The sequence below is a fragment of the Myotis myotis genome, unplaced genomic scaffold, assembly GCF_014108235.1.
Source record: "Myotis myotis isolate mMyoMyo1 unplaced genomic scaffold, mMyoMyo1.p scaffold_m19_p_1, whole genome shotgun sequence".
NCBI classification, from domain to species: Eukaryota; Metazoa; Chordata; class Mammalia; order Chiroptera; family Vespertilionidae; genus Myotis; species Myotis myotis.
This window is the reverse complement of record NW_023416313.1, coordinates 44,469,247-44,491,406: the sequence shown is the minus strand read 5'-3', so window position 1 is coordinate 44,491,406 and position 22,160 is coordinate 44,469,247. Positions and strand designations below refer to the sequence as shown.

The 22,160-nt window shown below is 34.7% G+C and overlaps 1 protein-coding gene and 1 long non-coding RNA gene across 2 annotated transcripts; both read left to right on the top strand.

The window, feature by feature from the left end:
* Nucleotides 1-1,900: 1,900 nt before the first annotated feature.
* LOC118655190 (beta-casein-like) lies at nucleotides 1,901-6,440 on the top strand (the record flags this gene model as incomplete). The annotated part of the gene is made up of 6 exons (XM_036306754.1): nucleotides 1,901-1,951; nucleotides 2,754-2,780; nucleotides 3,047-3,073; nucleotides 4,115-4,138; nucleotides 4,574-4,618; nucleotides 5,928-6,440. Coding segments are annotated over exons 1-6 (687 nt in total), but the record flags the coding sequence as incomplete, so codon positions are not given.
* A 5-nt stretch (nucleotides 6,441-6,445) lies between these two features.
* Nucleotides 6,446-8,206, top strand: LOC118655245. Its single transcript, XR_004967235.1, has 3 exons — nucleotides 6,446-6,455; nucleotides 7,360-7,401; nucleotides 8,134-8,206. It is a non-coding gene; the product is annotated as an uncharacterized LOC118655245 (long non-coding RNA).
* The last annotated feature ends 13,954 nt before the right edge of the window (nucleotides 8,207-22,160 follow it).

Here is a 22,160-nt window from a genome sequence, read left to right as displayed (position 1 = left end):
ATTATAAAGAAATAGGAATAATTATAGGGAAAGCTTTATTCACTAGGTAGGTATAGAGGTGGCATTTTGTCAAGATATTATGGGAGCTCTTTGGGAACATGCACTACTTGAATGCTTATGAATAATTTTTCAGGTGTGTATTCATCAAACTTGTTTACAACATGCAACATCCCATTTTATTATTCAATTTACAATATTTAAAAATATTAAAATAGACACATGAAATATAGAATTCAGTTAAAAAAATAAAATTTTACTTTGTAAGAAAATTCTGGAAGACATAGAAATTACTTGAAAACAAAAACAAAAGAAAGAGACTTGGAAGAAAGAGCACCTTAGAATATATTAGTCAATAATGAAATTCTGCCTTAAAAATTGTGTATAAAATATTAATTATAAAATTTGAAAAATGTAATACGGTCTTTCCTAACCATAATCATCTATAATATTTTTTGAAACTTGAAAATAAAAATTTATTTGGGAACTTACGTAGGTCTTCAGCAAAGTAAAATTAATATTGCTATTTGTGAGAATATGGATAGATCCTGAGAATATTATTCTAAGTAACATCAGTCACATAGAAAAATTCAAGAACCATGTCATTTCACTCATATGTGGGATATAAAACTGAAAGCACCAAAGAAAACAAACAGGACAAACAAAAATTCATAAACACAGACAATAGTATGGTAGTTACCACAGGGAAAGAGGTATGGGAGAGAAATAAAGGGTAGAGGGAATACAAAATATTATATGGTGTTTGAAGGAGATTTGACATTGGCTGGTAAATAAACAATGCAATATGCAGATGATATATTTTAGAATTGTACACTTAAAACATAAATAATATTCTTAACAAGTATTACCCCAATGAATTTAATAAAAATAATTATATATCACCCAGGGTGTATTGGTAGCACAAAAATTATGTTTTACAAGAAATTATAGAGATGGAACAAGATCAAACGTTTAGTACATTTCGGTCAAAAATGTTAACAAATAGTGTATGTTATGCTACAAGAAGGAGTGGTCTGCAGTAGGGACGGGGCAATTGAATCCGATCCTTTGGTAAACCATCAAGAGGTAAGAGTAAAAGAGAAGACACTGTGTATGATCTCTAAAGTTATATGTCACCAAGGCGAAGAGACACCATTAGGTGTGTGAGGATGAAGACCGTGTAGTGGGTACACAAGGAGAAAAAAACAAACTATTCAGCCCAGGAAAACATCTGGATAAGTGGAGCAAATAATGAAATGCTCAAGCAAAGACTTCAGTCTTGCTAGAAATAAGGACGTATGATTAAACAAAACATCCATGAAAACTGTTTAATTTAGGAAAGGTAAAAACAAAAGATGATCTTCTATGTATACATTTTCTATGACTACATTTTCTATGTATACATTTTCTTTACTCTGTTCCCAACAGATATGAGGACTCACCAGGGCTGAGACCTTAATATTTTGTTCATTACTTTAAACCAAGACCTTAACCAGCATCGGGCAATTAAGGATGTGAAATAAATATTACTTATTTTGAATAAATGAAGCAATTAATAAAGCTTTATATAAACATTTAAAGCTTCCTTCTATCTTTTAAAAAAATAACAACACTGTACTCTAAACGAGACTTAAAGGAGTGAAGTAGGTTACAGCTGATAGCTGAATAAACCTGAATGGCTGGTATTGAATTATAAAATTGATATGTAAGACCACGTTGCCATTGTAGATTTTGTCTTTGGTGTACGATAAAACTTCCATTAGTAATTTTTTCTAAAACACAGATATTTTACTTTTACATTGTTTTGGTTTCTTTTAAAAAAAATATTCCTACCTAAATAAGTGGTTAGATTGACAACTATACTACCATTTCCTCATTTTTCATTTCACAGGAATTGAGAGCCATGAAGGTCCTCATCCTTGCCTGCCTCGTGGCCCTTGCACTTGCATCAGAGGTAATAAAAAACGCTAAATGATGAACATGTAGTGAAATATTATCCCACGTGTAGAGAACAGCATCAGCAACATTTTAAATGCACATAGAAAGCTGAATTTCAACAGATTTTTTTGTTTACTTTCAAGAAAATAATTTATATTCACTGATTATTTCAACAGAGTCCTGTAGGACCATAAATCTGGTTTAAATGCTTTCTACACCACTGGGCAACCAGTTGCTAAAGAAAAAAACAAACATCAGGCAAAAGGAGAAGAAACACACAGAAAAAAACAGAAAAAAAGAGTAATATTGCACAAATATAATTGCATGCATGTGCAACCTAGATAAACCTATCAGTGATGAAACTGATGTACCTCTTACTCTGGGGCATTGGGCCAAATCCTACCCATGTCTACTCAAAGAAATCCAGGGGGTGGAGCAAAGGCAATATTCATAATCATAAGCATAATGAAAATTGTTTGATGCAAATTCAAATAACTCCCTTTCTGTTACCCATCAAAAATTTTTCTTCATTTATTTTAGTGAACATAATACAACGAGCAACATTTAATAGACCCTAATTTTCTCTTTCACTCTGTTCCCTTCCTAAGACAAATAGGAAAATGAAATAGGTAAAATAAAATTATACCATTATAGTTATCAAATATTCAAGACATAAAACACAAATATTTTTCAAGGATCTCAAAGGATATATAACATTTTTTATTTCTTAAGTTTTTGAAGGAGATAACTCTGCATAAAGAAGGAAAAATGAGTCAGCTATAAAAACTAAATGGTGGTGTTGTTTTTTCTCTTTACAGAAGAAAGAAGTCAGTGTATCCAGTGAGGTAAGATATTTTATTCAGAGAAAATTTTTCCAACCATACATAGTAACATTCTACCCTGGCTGTTTTGCTTGAAGTGGTTGGAGGCTCATCCCATGCAGCACAAGGTTCCGGGTTCAATCCCTGGTCATGGTGGATGGGAGGCAACTTACACATGTTTCTCTCCCACATCAATGTTCCGCTCACTCTCAAATCAATACAAAAAAAAATTCAAAGAAAGTAACAGTCTTTGATGATCCAGTTGTTGATTTTGCATTTTTTCTTTACAGACTGTAGAAAGCATTTCTAGCAGTGAGGTAAGACAATGTTCATTTGAGGGAATTTTCCATTTGGACAGTAAAATGCTAGAAACTCTTTATATTGTGTTACTTTAGGGCACATAAGTCAATGCAGCTAGTTCAGACCTAAATTCTGATGTAAATTTCCATTATATGTTTAAGGACAAAATAAATGTCTACAGAATTCCCTATTCTCTATGCTACTTTTTATGCTAGCTGCTACTTGAACCTTGTCACTTGCCCCACCCCCTTCTTTAAGTGAATGCTACACTCCTTTTATATGACTGGAGCTCTCTCCACACTGACCCCATTCACTGTTTTGGTATTCATTGAGCACCTTCTGCGGCTTAGATATCGACTAGGAGCTGTGGTACAAATTGAAAAGCAGATGCCCATAGGAAAGAATTGCAATATAAGGGGTGGGCAGACATGCAAATGGACATATTTTGTCATTACAGGAGTCACTTTAGTAAATCAGAGCAGTGAGACTTAGTTTTATTCTTCAGTCTGTCTGGGAAGGTCAGGTAGATATTTACACTTGCACCACTTTTGGAAGTCTGTCACCTGCTAAGTGGTACTTGGGTTATTTTATCTCTTCATAAAGGTTATCAGATCCTTAGGGAAAGTATTTTACTTTTTATAACTTATTTGAAACCTAAACATAACCAAGGAACTAAGAATATGAACAGAATGTATTAATAGTTGTTATGATTTCTTATTAATGAATTTTATTCTTTAGAATCAGATGGCGTCTTAGAGATCATTTGTTGTCATAGGAAGGGAGCATAGTGAGGGAAAATTAGTGTCTATTAAATGCTTCTTGTTGTACTATATTCACTAACTTTTCTTTCTTGACTGCATTCATTTGTCTTGTTTATAGAGCAGACTTGTGCAGAACAGTGTAACATATAAGTTTCAGTAATTATGCTGTGCTTTTCATTATATTATTCAGTAAGGTGTCAACATTAGCCTATTAAATGCCTTCATATTCTGATTCATATTGGCAAATAAAAATTTTCCATGAAAACTTAACCTACTTTTATTTTTATTTTTCTGAAGGAATCCATTACCCACATCTATAAGGTAGAGCCATTTCTTTCTTTCTTTCTTTCTTTCTTTCTCTCTCTCTCTCTCTCTTTCTTTCTCTCTCTCTCTCTCTCTCTCTCTCTCTCTCTCTCTCTCTCTCTTTCTTTCTGTATTTATTTATTTATTTGGTTAATAATATCATATAGACTTCAAATATATGTTCCTATGATACATGACCTGTTTATAGCATTGTGTGCCCACCACCCAAAGTCCAGTAATTTTCAATCACCATATATCTCGGCCCATTATCCTTTACTACCCTCCAACCTGCTTCTCTGGTAACTACCTTACTATTGTGTGTGTGTTTGTATGAATTTCAGTTGTATATCACACATAAGTGGGGAGACATAATTAAATGTACATATTTTCAAAATATTCTACATTTAATTTTTACAGATTATTCTGTTTCTATTCATGTTATTTTTTTTTTAGCAGAAACCTGAACAGTTTGAAAATGAGAAACAGCAACAAAGAGAGGTAATTTGTTCATAATGAGTATATTTAAAAAAAATTGTTATAAAATATAATCCATACAAGAGATGGGCATATTCAGTCTAAAGAATTATAATAAAATACTACCAGCATGGGGAATATAACATTATCAATATATTTTAAAGATATAAGTGCATTTTTAATCTCATAATCCACTTGGAGAATATAGACTAAATACTTTAGAATAATCATTGATTTGCTCAATTTATGTTTACCATAATGAACACTAGTAGATACATTTTCAAGTTAGAAACAGGTTTCCTTATTCTCAAGATACATAGGTGACAAAAGAAATGGTAAGAAAATATGTCATAAATCTGAATCTGATAATTGATTAGCTATTTAAACTTGACCCCAAGTTTCTTTGTACTTCCATTTCTTCAACTATAAACTGAGAATATTAATAATCCCTTAGGGTTGATGAGCTGGCACACATTAAATACACAAGGGTTTATATAAAATTGTGTATTTTATATTAACATTGATGAATACATTCATAAAAGACTGCATTACACAGAGGAGAGAAGTGATATGCAGAACAACTGAGTACACAATTGTGCGACAATATCACACAGTTATAAGTAGCAGAGCTTGCTTAAAAATATAGGTCTTCTTGGATAACAAATAATTATTTAATTGAAATACATGTGTGGTAACATATCTACTTGTAACATTTCAGCTTCATGTTTTGTCAATGACTTGGGTTTAGTAATACCAGAAATATTTTTCTAAATAAAAATGAAGTTACAAAATGATGCCTCTTTAAAGGCTTACAATAATGACTATCTACTAAATAAACTAGTACTAGAAGTTAGCTGGTATTGAGTAACTCCTTCAATTAAACCACAAGTTAAGATTTACTTTTCATTAAAACACATAGAAGTAAATCTTGGAAACATTCCTCTAAGTCTTTTTAAAATTAACTTTCATTACATGAAACAATTTGGTTTACTTTTACACTATGTTGAGAAGTTCATGCCTTCTAAGTACCAAACTCTGCAGCCATCCACAGTATTAAAGGGAACTCAGAAAGGAGAAACAAGCTTGAAATTCCCAAACATTTGATTTCAGTTTGATCTGGGTCCACCTATGAAGGAAGTGGATTAATGATAAATAATTCAATGAGTATTTAACTCATTTTCACATGTCCCCAAATAATTTTTTAACCAGCATAGGTAAATGATTTTCCTTCTCTCTTTCACTCAGGATTCCTCAATAGAGAGGAGGTTAATTCATCATGAATGACAATTATAGCTGAATCATGGACACAAAGATTCTTTTTCCTTTTTTCCAGGATGAACGCCAGGACAAAATCCACACTCTTGTCCAGCCACAGCCTCTTTTCTATCCTTATGCTGAGCCCATGCCTTACCCTGTCCTTCCACAAAACATCCTGCCTCTTGCCCAGCCTGCTATGGTGCTGCCTCTCCTTCAGCCTGAAGTGATGGAAGTCCCCAATACTAAGGAGACCATCATTCCTAAGCGCAATGTGATGCAATTGCCTAAATCTCCAGTAGTGCCATTTCTTCAGCGCCAGATCCCAAACCTCACTGATCTCAAAGCACAGCTTCCTTTGCCTCTGCTCCAGCCCTGGATGCCCCAGATCCCCCAGCCTCTTCTTCAGACTCCCATGCTTCCCACTCAGCCCCTGGTCTCCCTTCCTCAGTCCAAAGTCCTGCCTCTTTCCCAGCAAGTGCTGACCTACCCCCAGAGAGCTATGCCTGCCCAAGCCCTTGTGTTGAACCCAGAGCTTCTGGTTGACCCTACCCAGGCAATCTACCCTGTGACTCAACCTATTGCCCCAGTTTACAACTTACAACAAGTAAGTCCTACTTTATGAACTCTGTTTTCTCATTCATGATGTGTATATGATTGTAGAAGAAGTGGGAGATCCAGAATCTATACTTATAATAGGATAATATGCAAATTGGTCTGGGATGTCGTCATGTAACAACTGAACAGCAGGAGGGCAGGGCAGTGAGCTATGTGTGGCAGAGAGCTACAGGAGGGCAGAGAGCTACAGGAGGGTGGGGCAGCAAGCTATGTGCAGCGGAGAACTACAATTGGCGGTGGGTGGGGTGGCCAGCTGAGGCAAACGTCAAAGAGCTAGTCGTGCATGGATTCATGTGCAGGGCCACTAGTCAAAGAATAAATGAATATTAAATAGACCCCTAATGCATGTAGTTGACATCAGGGATTCTCAACACTAGTTATGAAATAAAATAACCTAGAAAACTTGTTTTCCCCCAAATTCCAATGACTAGGTCTGCTCACAAAGGTTTAGAAATAAATCTTCTGATTTTCTATGTAGAAGATACTGAGTATTTAGAAGAAATTATTTCAAAGACTCTGATTTATTTGATGTCTAGAGAACATAGATATAGAGGATTAAAACATACTAAATTCAGAATTCAATTTGGGAATCTGAATGTTGAAATGAGTTTAATTATATTCTTGTGTACATCTATTCTCTACATGCTTTAATGCACATCCTGTTTGTGACATTTGTACATGTGAGGGCAAACAATTGATATGCTTATTTTATTACTCGCCAAATTTTTATTTATTGGTTAATTTTTGTGTCTAATTTAATTTAATTTTCCATCACCATTTATTCCCCCTTACCCTCTTTCATTTTTCATCCACTCCCACAACCACTGAATTTTTAGAAGTATTACTGCCAAAAATTCAATTGTATATTTATCTCTCTCTCTCTCTCTTTTAAGGTTTAAGAGGATTTCAATGTTAATGTTTGAGTCTCACTTTTGGTAAGCTTGGGGAAATGGAGATTAGATTGATTATTCTTATAGTTAATACATTCTTACATTACATTGTTGTGAATAAGACCAAGGTAGTGACAGACTCCATAAATATAAAAAATTATTTATTAATTATCAGTGTGTCAGGGACATCAACATAGTTGACTATTATGTAATCTCCTGGAGTTGTGTATGTTTTATTTCATTAATGATAGTTGTGTTATGACAGATTTGAATGGTTTGTTTTTAGGTGCCTATGTCCTTATGCTCGATTATCATAATTTTAGAGAAAACTGAAAACAGCTTCTTCTACATTTATGTAAATATTCATGAGCTTTTAAAAAGATGAACTTGAATTCTCATTTCTATCTTAGGCTTCTTAAAATTTAATGATTTTTTAAATCATATTTAAAATTTACATATTATCTTTTAACTCGTGGGTCAAAATAAACTTATTTAGTCTCAGTCTGAGGTTTAAAAAGAGGAGAGAATATAACTTTGAGATTCTTAAGATACCAATTTTTTACTTATTATGTTAAAGTAGATAGTTCACTAAAAAAATTTCAAGTGAGATGCTACTTGGTCTTAGGAGACTTATATGCAAGATAGGGCACAACATGGTACATTGGTAATAAAGTTCCTCTAATGAATTAGTCATCCCAAAATTATAAATGGAGAGAGATGTATGGTTATATCATAAAACATAACTAATTCTTTGTATGTTTGTTTTCTATTCCATAGAATTGACTGCAACTGGAAATGTGGCATCTTTTCAATCTTTGTATCATGCAATCAAAAAAAGTAATAATGTGTAAATTATTCTACATGAAAAAATGTATTTCTTTTTTATTTTAGTATTATGTAACATTTATCTTAATTTGAATTGGACTCATAACCTCTCTTTTCCATATTTTAATTAAAAGTGTATCAAAAGTTTCAGTTTTGAGTTGGAAATACCATAACCCTATCAATAATATGTATTCAAATATTTTCTGGAATTGTACGTATTATTAGTATTTCCTAAACAGTCATTTCAATAAATTAATCCTTTATGCATATTATTTTTTCCTGTCTTTATTATAATCTTTCAAACTTAATTGTTTTTTAATATTAACTTTAGATTATTTCTATCATTAAAAATAGCCATGAAAGATTAAAATTAAATGGAATGCTGTGAATTGAATATTAAAAGATATCAAAAAGTAGAGGGAAAAGGTAATCATATGCTGTTTGATCTAAAAAGACTTCATTTACATCTATAATACCAGTTAAATCATTACACCTGTGCTTTACGCCTTCTAAGTACCCAGCATCAGATGTCAAATTCTATGGTTACCCTAGAAAAAAAAGATTCAAATGTAAAATCAGATTCACAGCTCTGCAACATAGCAGCTAAGTTGTGCCTTGAAAGTTACTTGATTTTTCTGGAGCTTCATTTTCTACATCTATAGGAGCCAATTCAAAGGGTTTTATTGAAGTTTGAATGTGATTAGTGGACTGCACAGTATATGATTAGTGTCCCTTGTTGTTACTTGACTTATCAGAGCAGCCAGAGCCAATACCACAATCAGTAAGAGGTGGGTTATGTGATTTTTGCCAGTAATGCCCAAGAACCAAAAACTTACAAGAAAGCTCTGATATTCATTGTCACTGACAGTGGAGTAATTGTTTCATTGTGATGAATTATTTCTCTACCAACTCCTGCACTGCACACTCAACTCCATCCGTTTGAGTTTACACAAAGATTCATCTCTAGTACTTATTCCCTCTTTGCTACATTCGCAATGTTTTCCTAACCTTTAGGATCAAAAGTACAAACCAAACATACTGTCCTCAACTTGTTCCCATCAAATCATATCCTTACTGAAACCACTTGTTTTCCAAGGTCAACAACAACTTTCATCTTGCTAAACTGTGCTCATATTACCATCCTCTTAGTGCTATTTGGTAGGCTTGATCATCCCTTCTTTTTTGAAATATCATACTTCTCTCTTCATTTGAAATCCTAAGGCTGTCAAACCCTTGGTTTCTCTCTCAACTCACTAGCCATTTATTTGAAATCTCCCTTCTATATAGCTGAGATTTTTTTTCCAGCTACCTGCTAAAAGTGAAATAGCTTCCCGTTCAAATATGACTAAAGGCAATATTTTGCTTAGTACTCTAGTGATTTTAGGTAAACTTCATGGATTAGATTTTCTTTTAGTACAGAACATTTCACAATTAAAATGAGATTGCTTCCTGACTGGCGTGGTTCAGTGGTTGAGTGTCGATGTATGAACCAGGAGGTCATGGTTCGATTCCTGGTCAGGACATAGGCCCTGGTTGCAGGGTAGATCCCCAGTGTGGGGCATGCAGGAGGCAACTGATCAATGATCCTCTCTCATCAATGTTTCTCTCTCTCTCTCCCTCTCCTTTCCTCTCTGAAATTAATAAAAATATATTTAAAATATATAAAATGAGATTGCCTAGATGATTTTCTTGCCCTTTGAATAGCCCTCCAGTTATGTCATGACCTGATTTCTTCCATAATCATTGTCCCAGAAGATTATAAAATAATACTGTATAGCTTTTAGTTAAAAATATTGGCAGTCTGAAAAATTTAATGGGTGTTGGCATAGGATAGCTGTAAAAAATGAGAATAAAAATAGATATGGGTGCTATATGTCCAATTGTGTCCCTCCCCAAAGATATGTTGAAGTCCTATCTCCCCATACCTCAAAATTTTTTTTCCAATTTTAATACAAACCATTTCTTAAAAATTAAATATATATGAAAATAAAACTGCAATGAATTTCTTTCACTTTCTTTTTTAATTTTAAGAATATATTATTATTGGAAGTGCTACATATGTTCTCTTTTTCCCCCATTGACCTCTTCTAACGCACCCTCATGTCCCCCCTCATTCCCCATCCTTAGCAGGATTGGCTCAGTGAATAGAGCCTTAGCCAGTGGGCTGAAGAATCCTGGATTTGATTCCTGTCAAGCACACATTCCTTCTTTGCAGGTTTAATTCCAGGACATGTTCGGGGTGTGTGTGGCAACCAATTGATCAATTGATGTGTGTCTCTCTTATATTGATGTTTCTGTCTCTGTGTCTCTCTCCCTTCTACTCTCTCTAAAAATCAGTGGGAAAATATCCTTAGGTGAGGATAAACAACAAAGACAAAAAACCATATCTCAGAAATTGAGCTTATTTGGAAATATTGGTAATTGCAGATTTAATTAGTTAAGGCAAGGTTATCTAGGAATAAGCTTGTGTGTCCTTAGTTTAATATGACTGTTGTCTTTATAAGAAGAGACAAAGAGGGAGAAAACGGCTTTGAGTCAACAGAGGAAGAGATTGCAGTGATGCATTTACAAACCAGGGAATGTCAGGATTGCCAATAAATGCCAGAAACTAGGAAAAGGCAAAGATAAATTATTTCCTAGAGCTGTCACAAAGAGCAAGGCTCTGCTGTTGCTTCTTAGCTACCAGTTGTGGTATTTTGTTTTGGCAGTGCTAGGAAATTAATACAATCGGATATTTGACACATGCTTCATAGATCAATTTATTATGCATGGAAAGTGTTTTTTAATTTTATGACATTTAACACAGAGAGCAAATAGAAAAAAATCAAATAGTCCAGAATATCATTATATCATTACTACTATGTTACAACTATTGATCATTGTGTTATATGATTACTACGGTGTTACAACTATTGATCTCAGGTATGTGTTGTTCATGTAACATTAGTTGATTGACTTTTCCCTTTTTTTGTTGTTGTTGTTTTGAAAGCTGGAATTTGTACACAGGCACATTATTTATAGTTTGAGTTTTTTTAAAAAATTCCAACCTAATGCCTGAGAGAATACAAATAATACTCTACTTTTTGAATTGTTTGATAAAATATGCTTTCTGAAGCACGTTGGATGTATTTATTGTAAGCAGGCTGATAATATGTTGCTAGATGTGTCAAAGGATTTTTGAGTAAGAAGAATCGTCATGAGGAGAGAGCAAAGAAGACTTCTCACCAAGCCTGTAGATACAAGAGAAAAGGCTCTTTATTAAACTACAGACTAAGTCATTGCTAATTCCATTATGCTATCCTGTTTTTGAATTATATGCAGATCTATTCATTTGTGTCTGATCAGTTGTACACAATTGCACTTATATTACGCCATGCTTAGTCTCAACCAAGTGATAGTCAGGCTGCTTTAAGCCCCTAAATTCCACTGGTCCTAAAGCTTGAACAAGCACTACAAAATGGAACATGCTCCATTGCTTATCCTGAGAGTCGGCTGACAACAGTGGACACTTTTTCCTACTGGTCATTTCCCCATGGTGTCTCACCTTCCCCTTAATCTTTGCTTACCTCTCTACCCTATGGCGGCGGGGGGGGGGGGGCGCTTTTCTGTTTAATATTGTGAAACTTGCATATTTATGAGATTTGAGTATTCTCCCCAGGCCTTGTCCAAGTTTGGATAAGTTTTTAGTTGATGTCACAAAGGTTGCTTGACCCAAATCCATGCCTTGGTGAAAATTATTCAGATGAAAAAGCTTTACTAAAATTATTCTGAAGTATCATCAGATTCCAATTTAGAATAAATTACTGCTATCTCTACTACTTCTTCCTTAATTCTAGCTTTTATTTCCCAACTTAAATTACTGTGCTAGTTTCCCTGTGAACTTGTTTATGGTCTGTCAATACTCCCCTCACCCTCCTGGCCATACTGCGGCTTGTGCAATAGGCCTCAATAACACATCCAGTCACATCCCTGCTTTGTCAAATGATATTCTGACTTATGATGACTGGCTTTATATCCATCTTCATGACTAGACAATAAGCTGTCCACTGCAGAGACTTTGGCTTAAAGGTATTTATATTCCCAGTGCTATCTCACTGCATGCTCACTGTGGTCCACAAATACTTGATGACTAAATACAAATTTCAGCTGCACCCCTGTTTCATAGAATAGTATCACAAGGAACAGTATTTATTTCCAATTATTTCTTTCACTTCTTCTATAAAATTCCTTATTTCCATGTCTTTAAATTTCCTGGCCAAACTAATTATATGCACCTAGCTATGATTTTTCCTTTTATGCATTTCAGTGTTTTAAGAAGTGGCTTTTGAATTTGAATGCTATTCACTTTCAAAATTAATGTAGCCAAATTATCTTCTTTAACCTCCTCTACATAAATCAAGCAAAACAGAGGAACAAAACAAAATTCCCCGAAACAAACAAAACAACTTTCTCACCCCAAACAACAGAGACAATAGGAGAGCATTGTTTCTTTTCTGAAAGGCATATTGCTAAGCACTTTTATGTGCTAATTCAGGACCCAGAACTTGCATCTATTTCTTTTTTATCCCCTTCTCTGGTTTCATTTTGCATTCAATCCATCATGAAATTTATTGATTGTTTTTCTTAGAGTCCCTTGTCCTATTTCTTTTAAGTCTATCACCAGCTTATCTCAGTTTGCCTGCCCCGTCTCTTAAATATAGTGAACATATTTCATCCATATTTGTCTCTCAAATAGTATTTTTAATATATATTAAAAGGATATCAATTATATTTAGCTACTAGAGGCTCAGTGCACAAAAATGTGTGCACTCAGTGGGGTCTCTCAGCTTGACCTATGCCCTCTTGCAGTCTGGGACCCCTTGGTGGATGTCCACCTGCTGGCTTAGGCCTGCTCCCTGGGGGATTGGGCCCAAGCTGGCAGTCAGACATCCCTCTGGCAGCCCGGCAGCCCTCTGGGGATGTCCACTTACCAGTAGGGAGCAGGCCTAAGCTGCAGTCGGACATCCTTAGTGCTGCTGAGGAGGCGGGAGAGGCTCCCGCCATCACCACTGTGCTGGCAGCCATCAGCCTGGCTTGTGGCTGAACAGAGCTCCCCCTGTGGGAGTGCACTGACCAGCAGGGGACAGCTCCTGCATTGAGCATCTGCCCTCTGGTGGTCAGTGTGTGTCATAGTGACCAGCCATTCCCAATCATTCTGCTGTTAGGGTCAAATTGCATATTATCCTTTTATTATATATGATAGAGGCCTGGTGCATGGGTGGGGGCTGGCTGGTTTGCCCTGAAGAGTGTCCTGGATCAGGGTAGGGGTCCTGCTGGGGTGCCAGGCCAGCCTGGGTAAAGGGATGATGGCTGTTTTCAGGCTGGCTACACCCCCTTTAGGGTGGGGGGTCATCACTGGGGTGCCTGGCCAGTCTGGGTGAGGGGCTGAGGGCCGTTTTCAGGCTGGCCAAATCCCTCCAGCGACAGTAGCTCCCAGCCTCTCCTTTTTTTCTTATTCTGGGATTTATTTTCCTTCTATAATTGAAACTTTGTAGCCTTGAGAGGAGCTCAGAGCCGGCCAGGGCAGGCGGGAGGGAAGCTTTGCTTCCTCCATCTCCAGGGGCAACCCACACCTCCTGCTCACTCCAGCTCCGTGGCCATGGTCGGCTGAGAGCAGGTATCTGGGGCTTATTTATCTTCTATAATTGAAACTTTGTTGCTTGAGTGGAGTTCAGAGCCGGGCCGCAGCAATCAGGAAGCTTGGCTTCCTCCAACATTGGGGCAACCAAGCCTCCTGCTTGCTCCAGCTCCGTGGCTGCCGGCTGCCATCTTGGTTGGGTTAATTTGCATATAGTTGCTCTGATTGGCTGGTGGGTGTGGCTTAAGGCATAGTGAAGGTACAGTCAATTTGCATGTTTGTCTTTTATTAGTGTAGATTTGTAATGCCTAAGGGAGTAAGTTCAAACTCTTTGCCCTATGTTAAATGTACATAGGTAATTTATTCATATTGGACTCCAATATGAATAAATTATCTATGTACATTTAAAAATAACTGAAATTTGTCAGAATTATTTTAACTTTAAATTGCAGAACTGCTCCATTTTATAGTGTAATATTTAATTTTTCATGGAATTTGTAATACTTAATGTTATTTCATATAAAATTGACTTTTAAAAAATAAGTTTGTAATATGTCCTTATCTCCTTGTTAGAATTATCAGAACACTGGTCCCTATCCCAATTGCTCATCAGAGGCTCAAGGCAAAGTTTCTCTAACTTTATTATGTTATGAATCAAATAGGGACCTTATTAAAATTCAGATTCTGATTGAATAGGTCTGGGTGGGACTTCACACTCTAACTTTCTAACAATTGCCCAGATGGAGTTTGTGTGCCTGCTTCAAAGATTACATTTTGGAAGGTCACCTTTAAACAATATGAAGCACAGATTTAATGCTGGGCATGGTATAGTCACAATCATATGCAACTTTAATCACAGGCATTGATGGAATATGTCCTTCAATAGTCTCACCAATTCTATGAAGTGGGTACATATTATAATACCTGTTTTTCCATGAGAAAATTGAAGTTTAAAAAAGATTAGAAATAGTTCAAGGTCATGAAACTGGTAGTTGTCCCAACCAGGATACAATCACCAGGGTTCCCATCCTAAAAGCCCACCTCTAACCACACCAGCACAGAACTTTTCTTTTAGAAGCATTTAGAGGAATAAATGCACTTTAGGAAAGCTACACCTAGCTAAACTGCTCAAACCGGTCTGCTTTTGGTTTGATGGCTTTATTTTATTTATTCTTGTTTTAACTCAATGAAGTTTCTGGAGAACAAAAAATGTAACTGGATGTGGCTTACCTCTGTCATCTGTCCTGTGATTATTACTTTCCTTCATATGGATATGGATATGGATATGGATATGCTGGTGGATACTGCCCATATGGGTAATACCTTCCCTGAAAAGATAAAATGCAGAGAATTGAGACAATGACTGTAAATATTTCACAATAATTTCCATTAGAAACTTAATTTGTTAAATTGGTAGGAACACATAGATCACCTAGATGTTTGATTTTTCAGAATTTTAGATAGTTTTACACTTTTTTATAAGAAAAATATTTAAGAGAAAAATAGAACAACATTTACAGTTATACTGCTTGTTGACAATTTTATTGTTTTATAATACACATGGAGCCAACCACTTCAGAAATTTAAATATTCCTTAAAGTATTACTTCCAAATTCCTGCTTTGTCCATCCTTGAGTTTTCCAGAGAGAAGGAATTTGCTGTTTCCAGGTTAGGTGGAATTGCTATGTCTCATTCTTGACTTATAATGACCTTACTGTTTCTTCAAACTCCTACTTTCTCTAATTTCATTCCTGCTAAATTCAATATTTTTTATCTCCCATTTATCTTTTAATTTGGTGCCATGTTAAAATTAATCTATTTAATATATTCATTACAATTTCTGAGACATATTTATATGACATGACAATAATTTGAGATATTAAGACTATTTCATTAAAAAATCCTGAATAAATGACCTTTCTTATCTTATTTAACAGATCCATTTAACTTAACTTAATGACTTCATCACCTTCCACAAGAATCAAAAGGTGAAAACTTACCACATCACCTGTGCATTAGCAGCCTCTATGCTCCATTGTGGATATATTATATTTAATATATTTTAACCCCTAGGATTCCGGGGAGCGCAATCGCGCTCCTCCTGTCTTTTGCCAAAAGTGCCGGGAGCGCGATCGCGCTCCTCCTGCAGTGTCACTATTAGATGCTAGTAGTTCACTCTTTATTGGCAGATGGCACCTAAGTGCAGATTACTTATGATGCCGAATGTTTGTAGTTCCAAAATTGACCCCTGGCATTTATCTGCCTCATTTTTTACAGGTACTACGATTTTATGAAGTTTACTCAGATTTTGTAGCCCTAAAGCTTCGAAAGTCTGCTTTTATTAGTGATAATGATATTGCTAAATATGTCAATTCTTGCTGTGAAGATGACGATTTTGTGAAAGATATTGGAGAAGGGTGTCCCTCTATTTTAACATTATATGTTTTGTTCAAAATTTTTTTCTACTAGTATTTTATAATATAATCAGCAAACAATATATTTCAAAGATGAAGACAAATGTATTAAAGGTTTCCTTAAGTTTTTGAATATGTAACTTCATTTACTTGAAATTCATATTTTTTTTCCTAAACTGCTGTAAAATCAGCAAAAATGCCTTGGCATTTTGTCATAGTTCCTAGGATATTGGTTGGCACTCAAAGGGTTACTATTCAACTATTCTTTAGGCCAAGGCAATTACTTACCAAACAATGATGCTTACATTCTGCAAAAACAGTTGGCTTCTTCAGGGTAGCATTATATGTTCTATGTAAATGCTACCAGTACATAAGCTTTGGTCCTTTAGCAGTATATCATAAATAAATAAACTCAATGTCCACATCAGGCATTCATTATATAGATATGTTTCAGAGATAAGGGTTGATTCTTCTAATAGAATAAATACTCAGACAAGGGAATGTGTTTTACTATACCACATTATCTGGGCAATACTTACATGGTGTTTCTTTTTATAATAACGATGTTTCTGTTAAAATAAAGAACAAGTTAAAATTGTTATCCATGTTTAATTACCAAGTTTCTCAGTACATGAATGTGTCTTACCTCATGAGATGAAGAATCAGCACTCTTGAAAAAAAAAAGAAAAGAATGATCATCTCAATTGTATAATTCTAGATTGAATGTCAAATGCTCTTGGCTTCCACAGTTATGATTAAACAAGATGGAGGCAAAGCCTTAGGTAACTGATCACAAAGTTGGCTGTTTCATGTTAGTGACAGAATGAAGTCTAGGCTTAGGCTATAATTAATTCATTACATTTCAATATCTTCTCACTCAGGACCAAATTTCTTTTGTGTGATAAGGAAGAATCACTGTGACCAGGAGAGTGAAAATGAAAAGTTAAAATGTGGGTTAGCTCAAGACCATGTAGGTTCGAAGTTGTTGGAAAACTATGTACATTTACATATTGATTGTACAGGTACAGACTGGTGATATGATTATGGTTTTCTCTGTTCTTCTTGGATTGTTATTTATTTATTTTTGCATTTCCACTTCTGTGTGGGCTTAGTGTCTGTCTGTGTGTACTTGAGATTTATTCTAAGTCCTTAATGTAATGATGTAGGCTAATTTAAGGAAAATGTCCATACAAAACCAGGTTCGGGCAATGCAACTTTGGTCCACAACACAAGAAACAAGAGACAATCTTTGACTAAATCCTGAGAACATATTCTTCAAAATTTTCTGATATACTTACAGTCAAGGCAACCATAAGAGCCATGATAAAGGCGAAGACAAAGATCCTCATATTTGTCTGAGTCCTGTGAAAGCATACATAACAGATCATTCCTGCACTTGCAAATCACTTATTGATCAAAGTAGGAGCCACAGCTTTGGGAGACAGATTGGATTTACAAAGAGAATTAAAACATGTTGCCTGATATCATGGAACTTAGAGACTAATAGAGAACATTGATATGTAAAGATAAGTACTGTGGTATACAAATAATATCCTATATGATAAAAGGCTAATATGCAAATTGACTTAACTGCAGGATAACTGGTTGCTATGATGTGCACTGACTACCAGAAGGCAGATGCTCAATGCAGGAGCTGCCCCCTGGTGGTCAGTCTGCTCCCACAGGGGGAACGCTGCTCAGCCAGAAGCCAGGCTCACAGCTGGCGAACATAGTGGCTGTGGCGGGATCTTATCCCACCTCTGTGGCAGTGTGGAGAGCGGGCCTAAGCCATCAGTCAGACATCCCCCAAGGGCTCCCAACTGTGAGAGGGTGCAGGCTGGCTGAGGGATCCCCTCAAGTGCATGAATTGCATTCACCAGGGTTCTAGTAGTATCGTAAAAACAGACAAAATGGGCATCTTAAACGGACCAAGAGAGGGAAGGTAGTAGTATTAAAGTAAAGAAAAGGTAAAGCTTGTGTATATAGAATAAGCAAAGAGAGATTTGGAGAAACAAAATGAGAGAGAGGATAACACATAAAAAATGGAATAGTTCACCAGGTAAGAAGAGCAAAAATGGAAACAGGCTGATCATTTAGATTGTTGTGACATTATAGGGCCCTTACATAATGACATATAGTCTAATAATTAAGGTAAGGTTTAAAGAAATGTTTAGATGTTAGAATTCAAGCAACAGAAACAGTTTTTATAATAGAGGTAGAAAAAATCAGACAGGTTTCTGGCTTGAGAATTGTGGAGGTGGTATTACCATAGTATTAGAAAATTTATGATAATGGACAAAGAAAAGTCAAATTAAAGGAGTTTCAGGGAAAATAATTATAGATAAATTGAGAAGTTGGATTGGTAAAAATGATTTATTCTCCAAAAAATATTATTCAACAAAAGTACTTTAATCTGGGACTCTGATAGGTTTTCTGTAATCCAATATATACAAGTGAACTCATTTCTGTTACTGTTGTATGGGAAATAAATCCAATTATTTATTTCTCAGTTATAGACTTCTAAACAAAAATATATTACAAACTATAAGGTAAATAGTGAGTAAACATTTTTTCCCACTGATCATTTTTGGCCCTCACTTTTGATAGAACAATAAAATAACATTTTTTTTCTGATAATAGAAGAAACTATTCTGTCTAATAATTCTAAATCCCAGACATCTGAAGCATAATTTGTGACTGATGGTATTTCTCTTGTTCCTTATATGCTGATTTTGCCTCATTGGTTTAAACTTAAGACTGTATCATTGGAAAAACTAAGAAAATTATGTTTCTTGATGCAGTTTTTTTTTTTTTATCCTTTACTACTTACCAAACATTTAGTCATGTGATAATACAAATAAAAATGCAGCTTTGAGTATTGTTCATATTTCAAATTTTATTGAAAGTAGGGAATTAGAGAAAAATTCAAAGAAACTAATTATAGATAGATACCCAGATAGATAATTTAGGATTTTTGAAGAAATAGTATCCAAAGAACACAATGATAAAAATTTGATATAGTATAAATTTCAACCAAATCACAATGAAATAAAAATATATTACATAAAATGAATCAATAAAACAAAATAGTCTATTATATATATAGTGCTATTAGGCAGAAAATCAGAAACTAGTTTTACGATAAAAAAAAAACAATGAAAATGTAATGGAAAATGAATTAGTGATAGTAATATAGTAACTTTGGTGGTGGTTAATTAAACCTTTGAAATAATATACACATGTGAAAAATATTAAACTTATGCTACTCAAGAGATCATTTTTCTTATAAAAGATAATCTTAACCTTTAAGTTAAAGGTAAAACTAAATATTAACACAGTGGTTGTTATAAATTGAGTCAAGGAAATAAAAAGACATCTAGGATATTCCATCTATGGAGAACATGAGCATACCTCCCCTTCATTCTATATTATTCTTTTGATACAATGCTTGCTGTAAATTTAGGGTCATTGTGATCCTGTCCTCAACTTCCAACTCTGACATAGGATCATTACTTCTTTCAATCATTTATTTGTGGGAAATTACCAATAAATAATGTATATTTTAAAAATAGTTTACAATTTACTCTGCCAAACAAAAATCAGAATAAGACATCATATTACATTTTTCATAAATATATTACCTTTTACCCAAGATGAGTCGCAAGAGTTCAAGAAACTGATACTGTGAAGTCCTAAGAGATGGTGTGCCTTTCTAGAAGACTGGTGTATTTATATACCCTGAAATCCTCCATTTGTTTTTCTAAATCATGTCAACTATAAGATGATAAATATTGAACTAAAAATAATGGCCCAAATCTGTCCCCAAAGATACTAAAAATAGACTTAAAGTTTACAATAGGAGATTATGAAGCAGAGTGGCCAGGAAATAATTGTGCCCATCATGTGTTAATCCCAGTGTTTGTCTAGTTATACATGAACAAGCCTCAGAGAAATGTGTGCTACAGTAAAGTAAGCGTGGAAATGAATTGAAATGGTAAAAGTGTTTTTGTGGAACACCACCTGCTCTATTTGAACAAATGCATGTCTAAGATGGAAAAACTCCATGTCCAAAATGATACTATTTTATCAAAATTTTACTGGTTTTTTAATATATGGTGGCAACTCTTATAATAATCAAATTGGAGTCACCATTTATTTCAAATGTGTCTCCTACAAATTATTACAATGTACCTCTATTCTACTGACTTTGGAATATTTTAAGTCCTAAAGTATATTCAAAATGCAGTAACCTATTGAGTATAAGATAATAAAACAAATCTTAGTATTAAATTCCAATGACCATAGAGGTCAGTCCTCTATGTCTCACATAGTAACTGGATCCATATGTTTTGGTATTGAATTTACTTTCTTTGAGTCTCTAGGGGCTCACGTTCCTACTGTAAGTGATGTTTTAGCATGATTCTTCCTAGATAGGAGGAAAAAATAATTTTCATGAAGTCCCCAGGTAAATTTGTATAAAAATTTAGCTCTTTGCAACTGGTTGCATAAAGTAATATACTCAGAACTGAATACACAGAAAGTCAGTTTTAAGCTTTAGGTATATTTGGTGTCCAAGTCCATTGTTACTCAAAATGTGGCTCATGTGACCATCACAGTCAGCATTCACTGGAGAACTTGTTGCAAAAGGGAATTTATAGGCCTTCTTTCCAGGCATGTTGAATCAGAATCCAAGAGGTGCAGCAGCAATCTAATGTTATCAATATCTCTAGGTGATTCCTTGTTTACAATAAATTTTGAGAAACCACATAATCAACTCATAAGTGCATTATGTTTCTGTAGACCTGACCCTATAAATAGAATTTAAGGTTTCAATTTTTAAGATAATATTTGTTAGGTGAATCTTCTATGCTATATTCAAACAACAGCATTAGATATTGTTATTTTCTAGGTGGCAAACAAAACATTATTAATGTTTTATTAAAGCAAATAAAGTCCAATTCAATTTAAATAATTTGTAATCTTTATTTTATTGATTTCTACTCCTTGTAGATATTTAGCCAATTCTCAGTTCAAAACAAATCCATTGTCTAGTATATTCTCAATGGATAAAAGTCATACAAGGCTCAGTAAGTATAAAAATAAGTATGATTTTAAAAAAAATACATCTTGCTTTATTTGTTTGGGGACTGTCAAATGATTTTCTTCTTTCCTTTCTCTTTTTTCCTCCCTCTCTCTTGCTTATTTGCCTCACATTCTTTTCCCCTTCATTCATTTCTACAGAAATTTCTGTACTAGGTACTATATTAATGGACCTATGATATTCACAACCTACTGAAGAAAGTATAAACTGGCGATCCAAAGACACTACCAAACTATGACATGAGGAAAAATACTAAAAAAAATCTAGGTAATAACCTACAGTTAACCTAACTCACCCATATTTTAGGCAGGGGCCCTTATATGTGGGCATTGTTCCACACACCATTTTCTGCTTCAAGGTGAAAGGAAGTGTGGGGATTATGTGTGAAAGAAGGGAACAAGAACAGTGGACTTTACACATAGGACTAGCCTTGTGTGTTACTTATGGATTCATCCTCCATGAACAGTAGGCCATTTTAGAATATTGATGGACCAGAACTTGTCCTGTTATTTTATAATTAAATAAAACAGGTATCATATAAACTACAACCAAGCACCATAATGTTTGAAAATGTCAGTGACTTTAATACAAGGGAAAAAACAATAAAGAGTGGCTGCTATAGCACAAGTGTGGCATAAAGTTGGTGGCATAAAGATGCAATCTCTGAATGAGTATTTATGATGATATTTGTGCTGAATTTCCCTTTTCTTATTCTTATCCTCTTTTTTTCCTTCCTCTTTTTTCTCACCCGCCCCCCACTTTTCTACACTTTTCTTCTCTTTCTCCTCTCCCTCCTTTACTTCTCCTGCAATGAACGTATGTTCTACAGTCTATGACAAAACACATG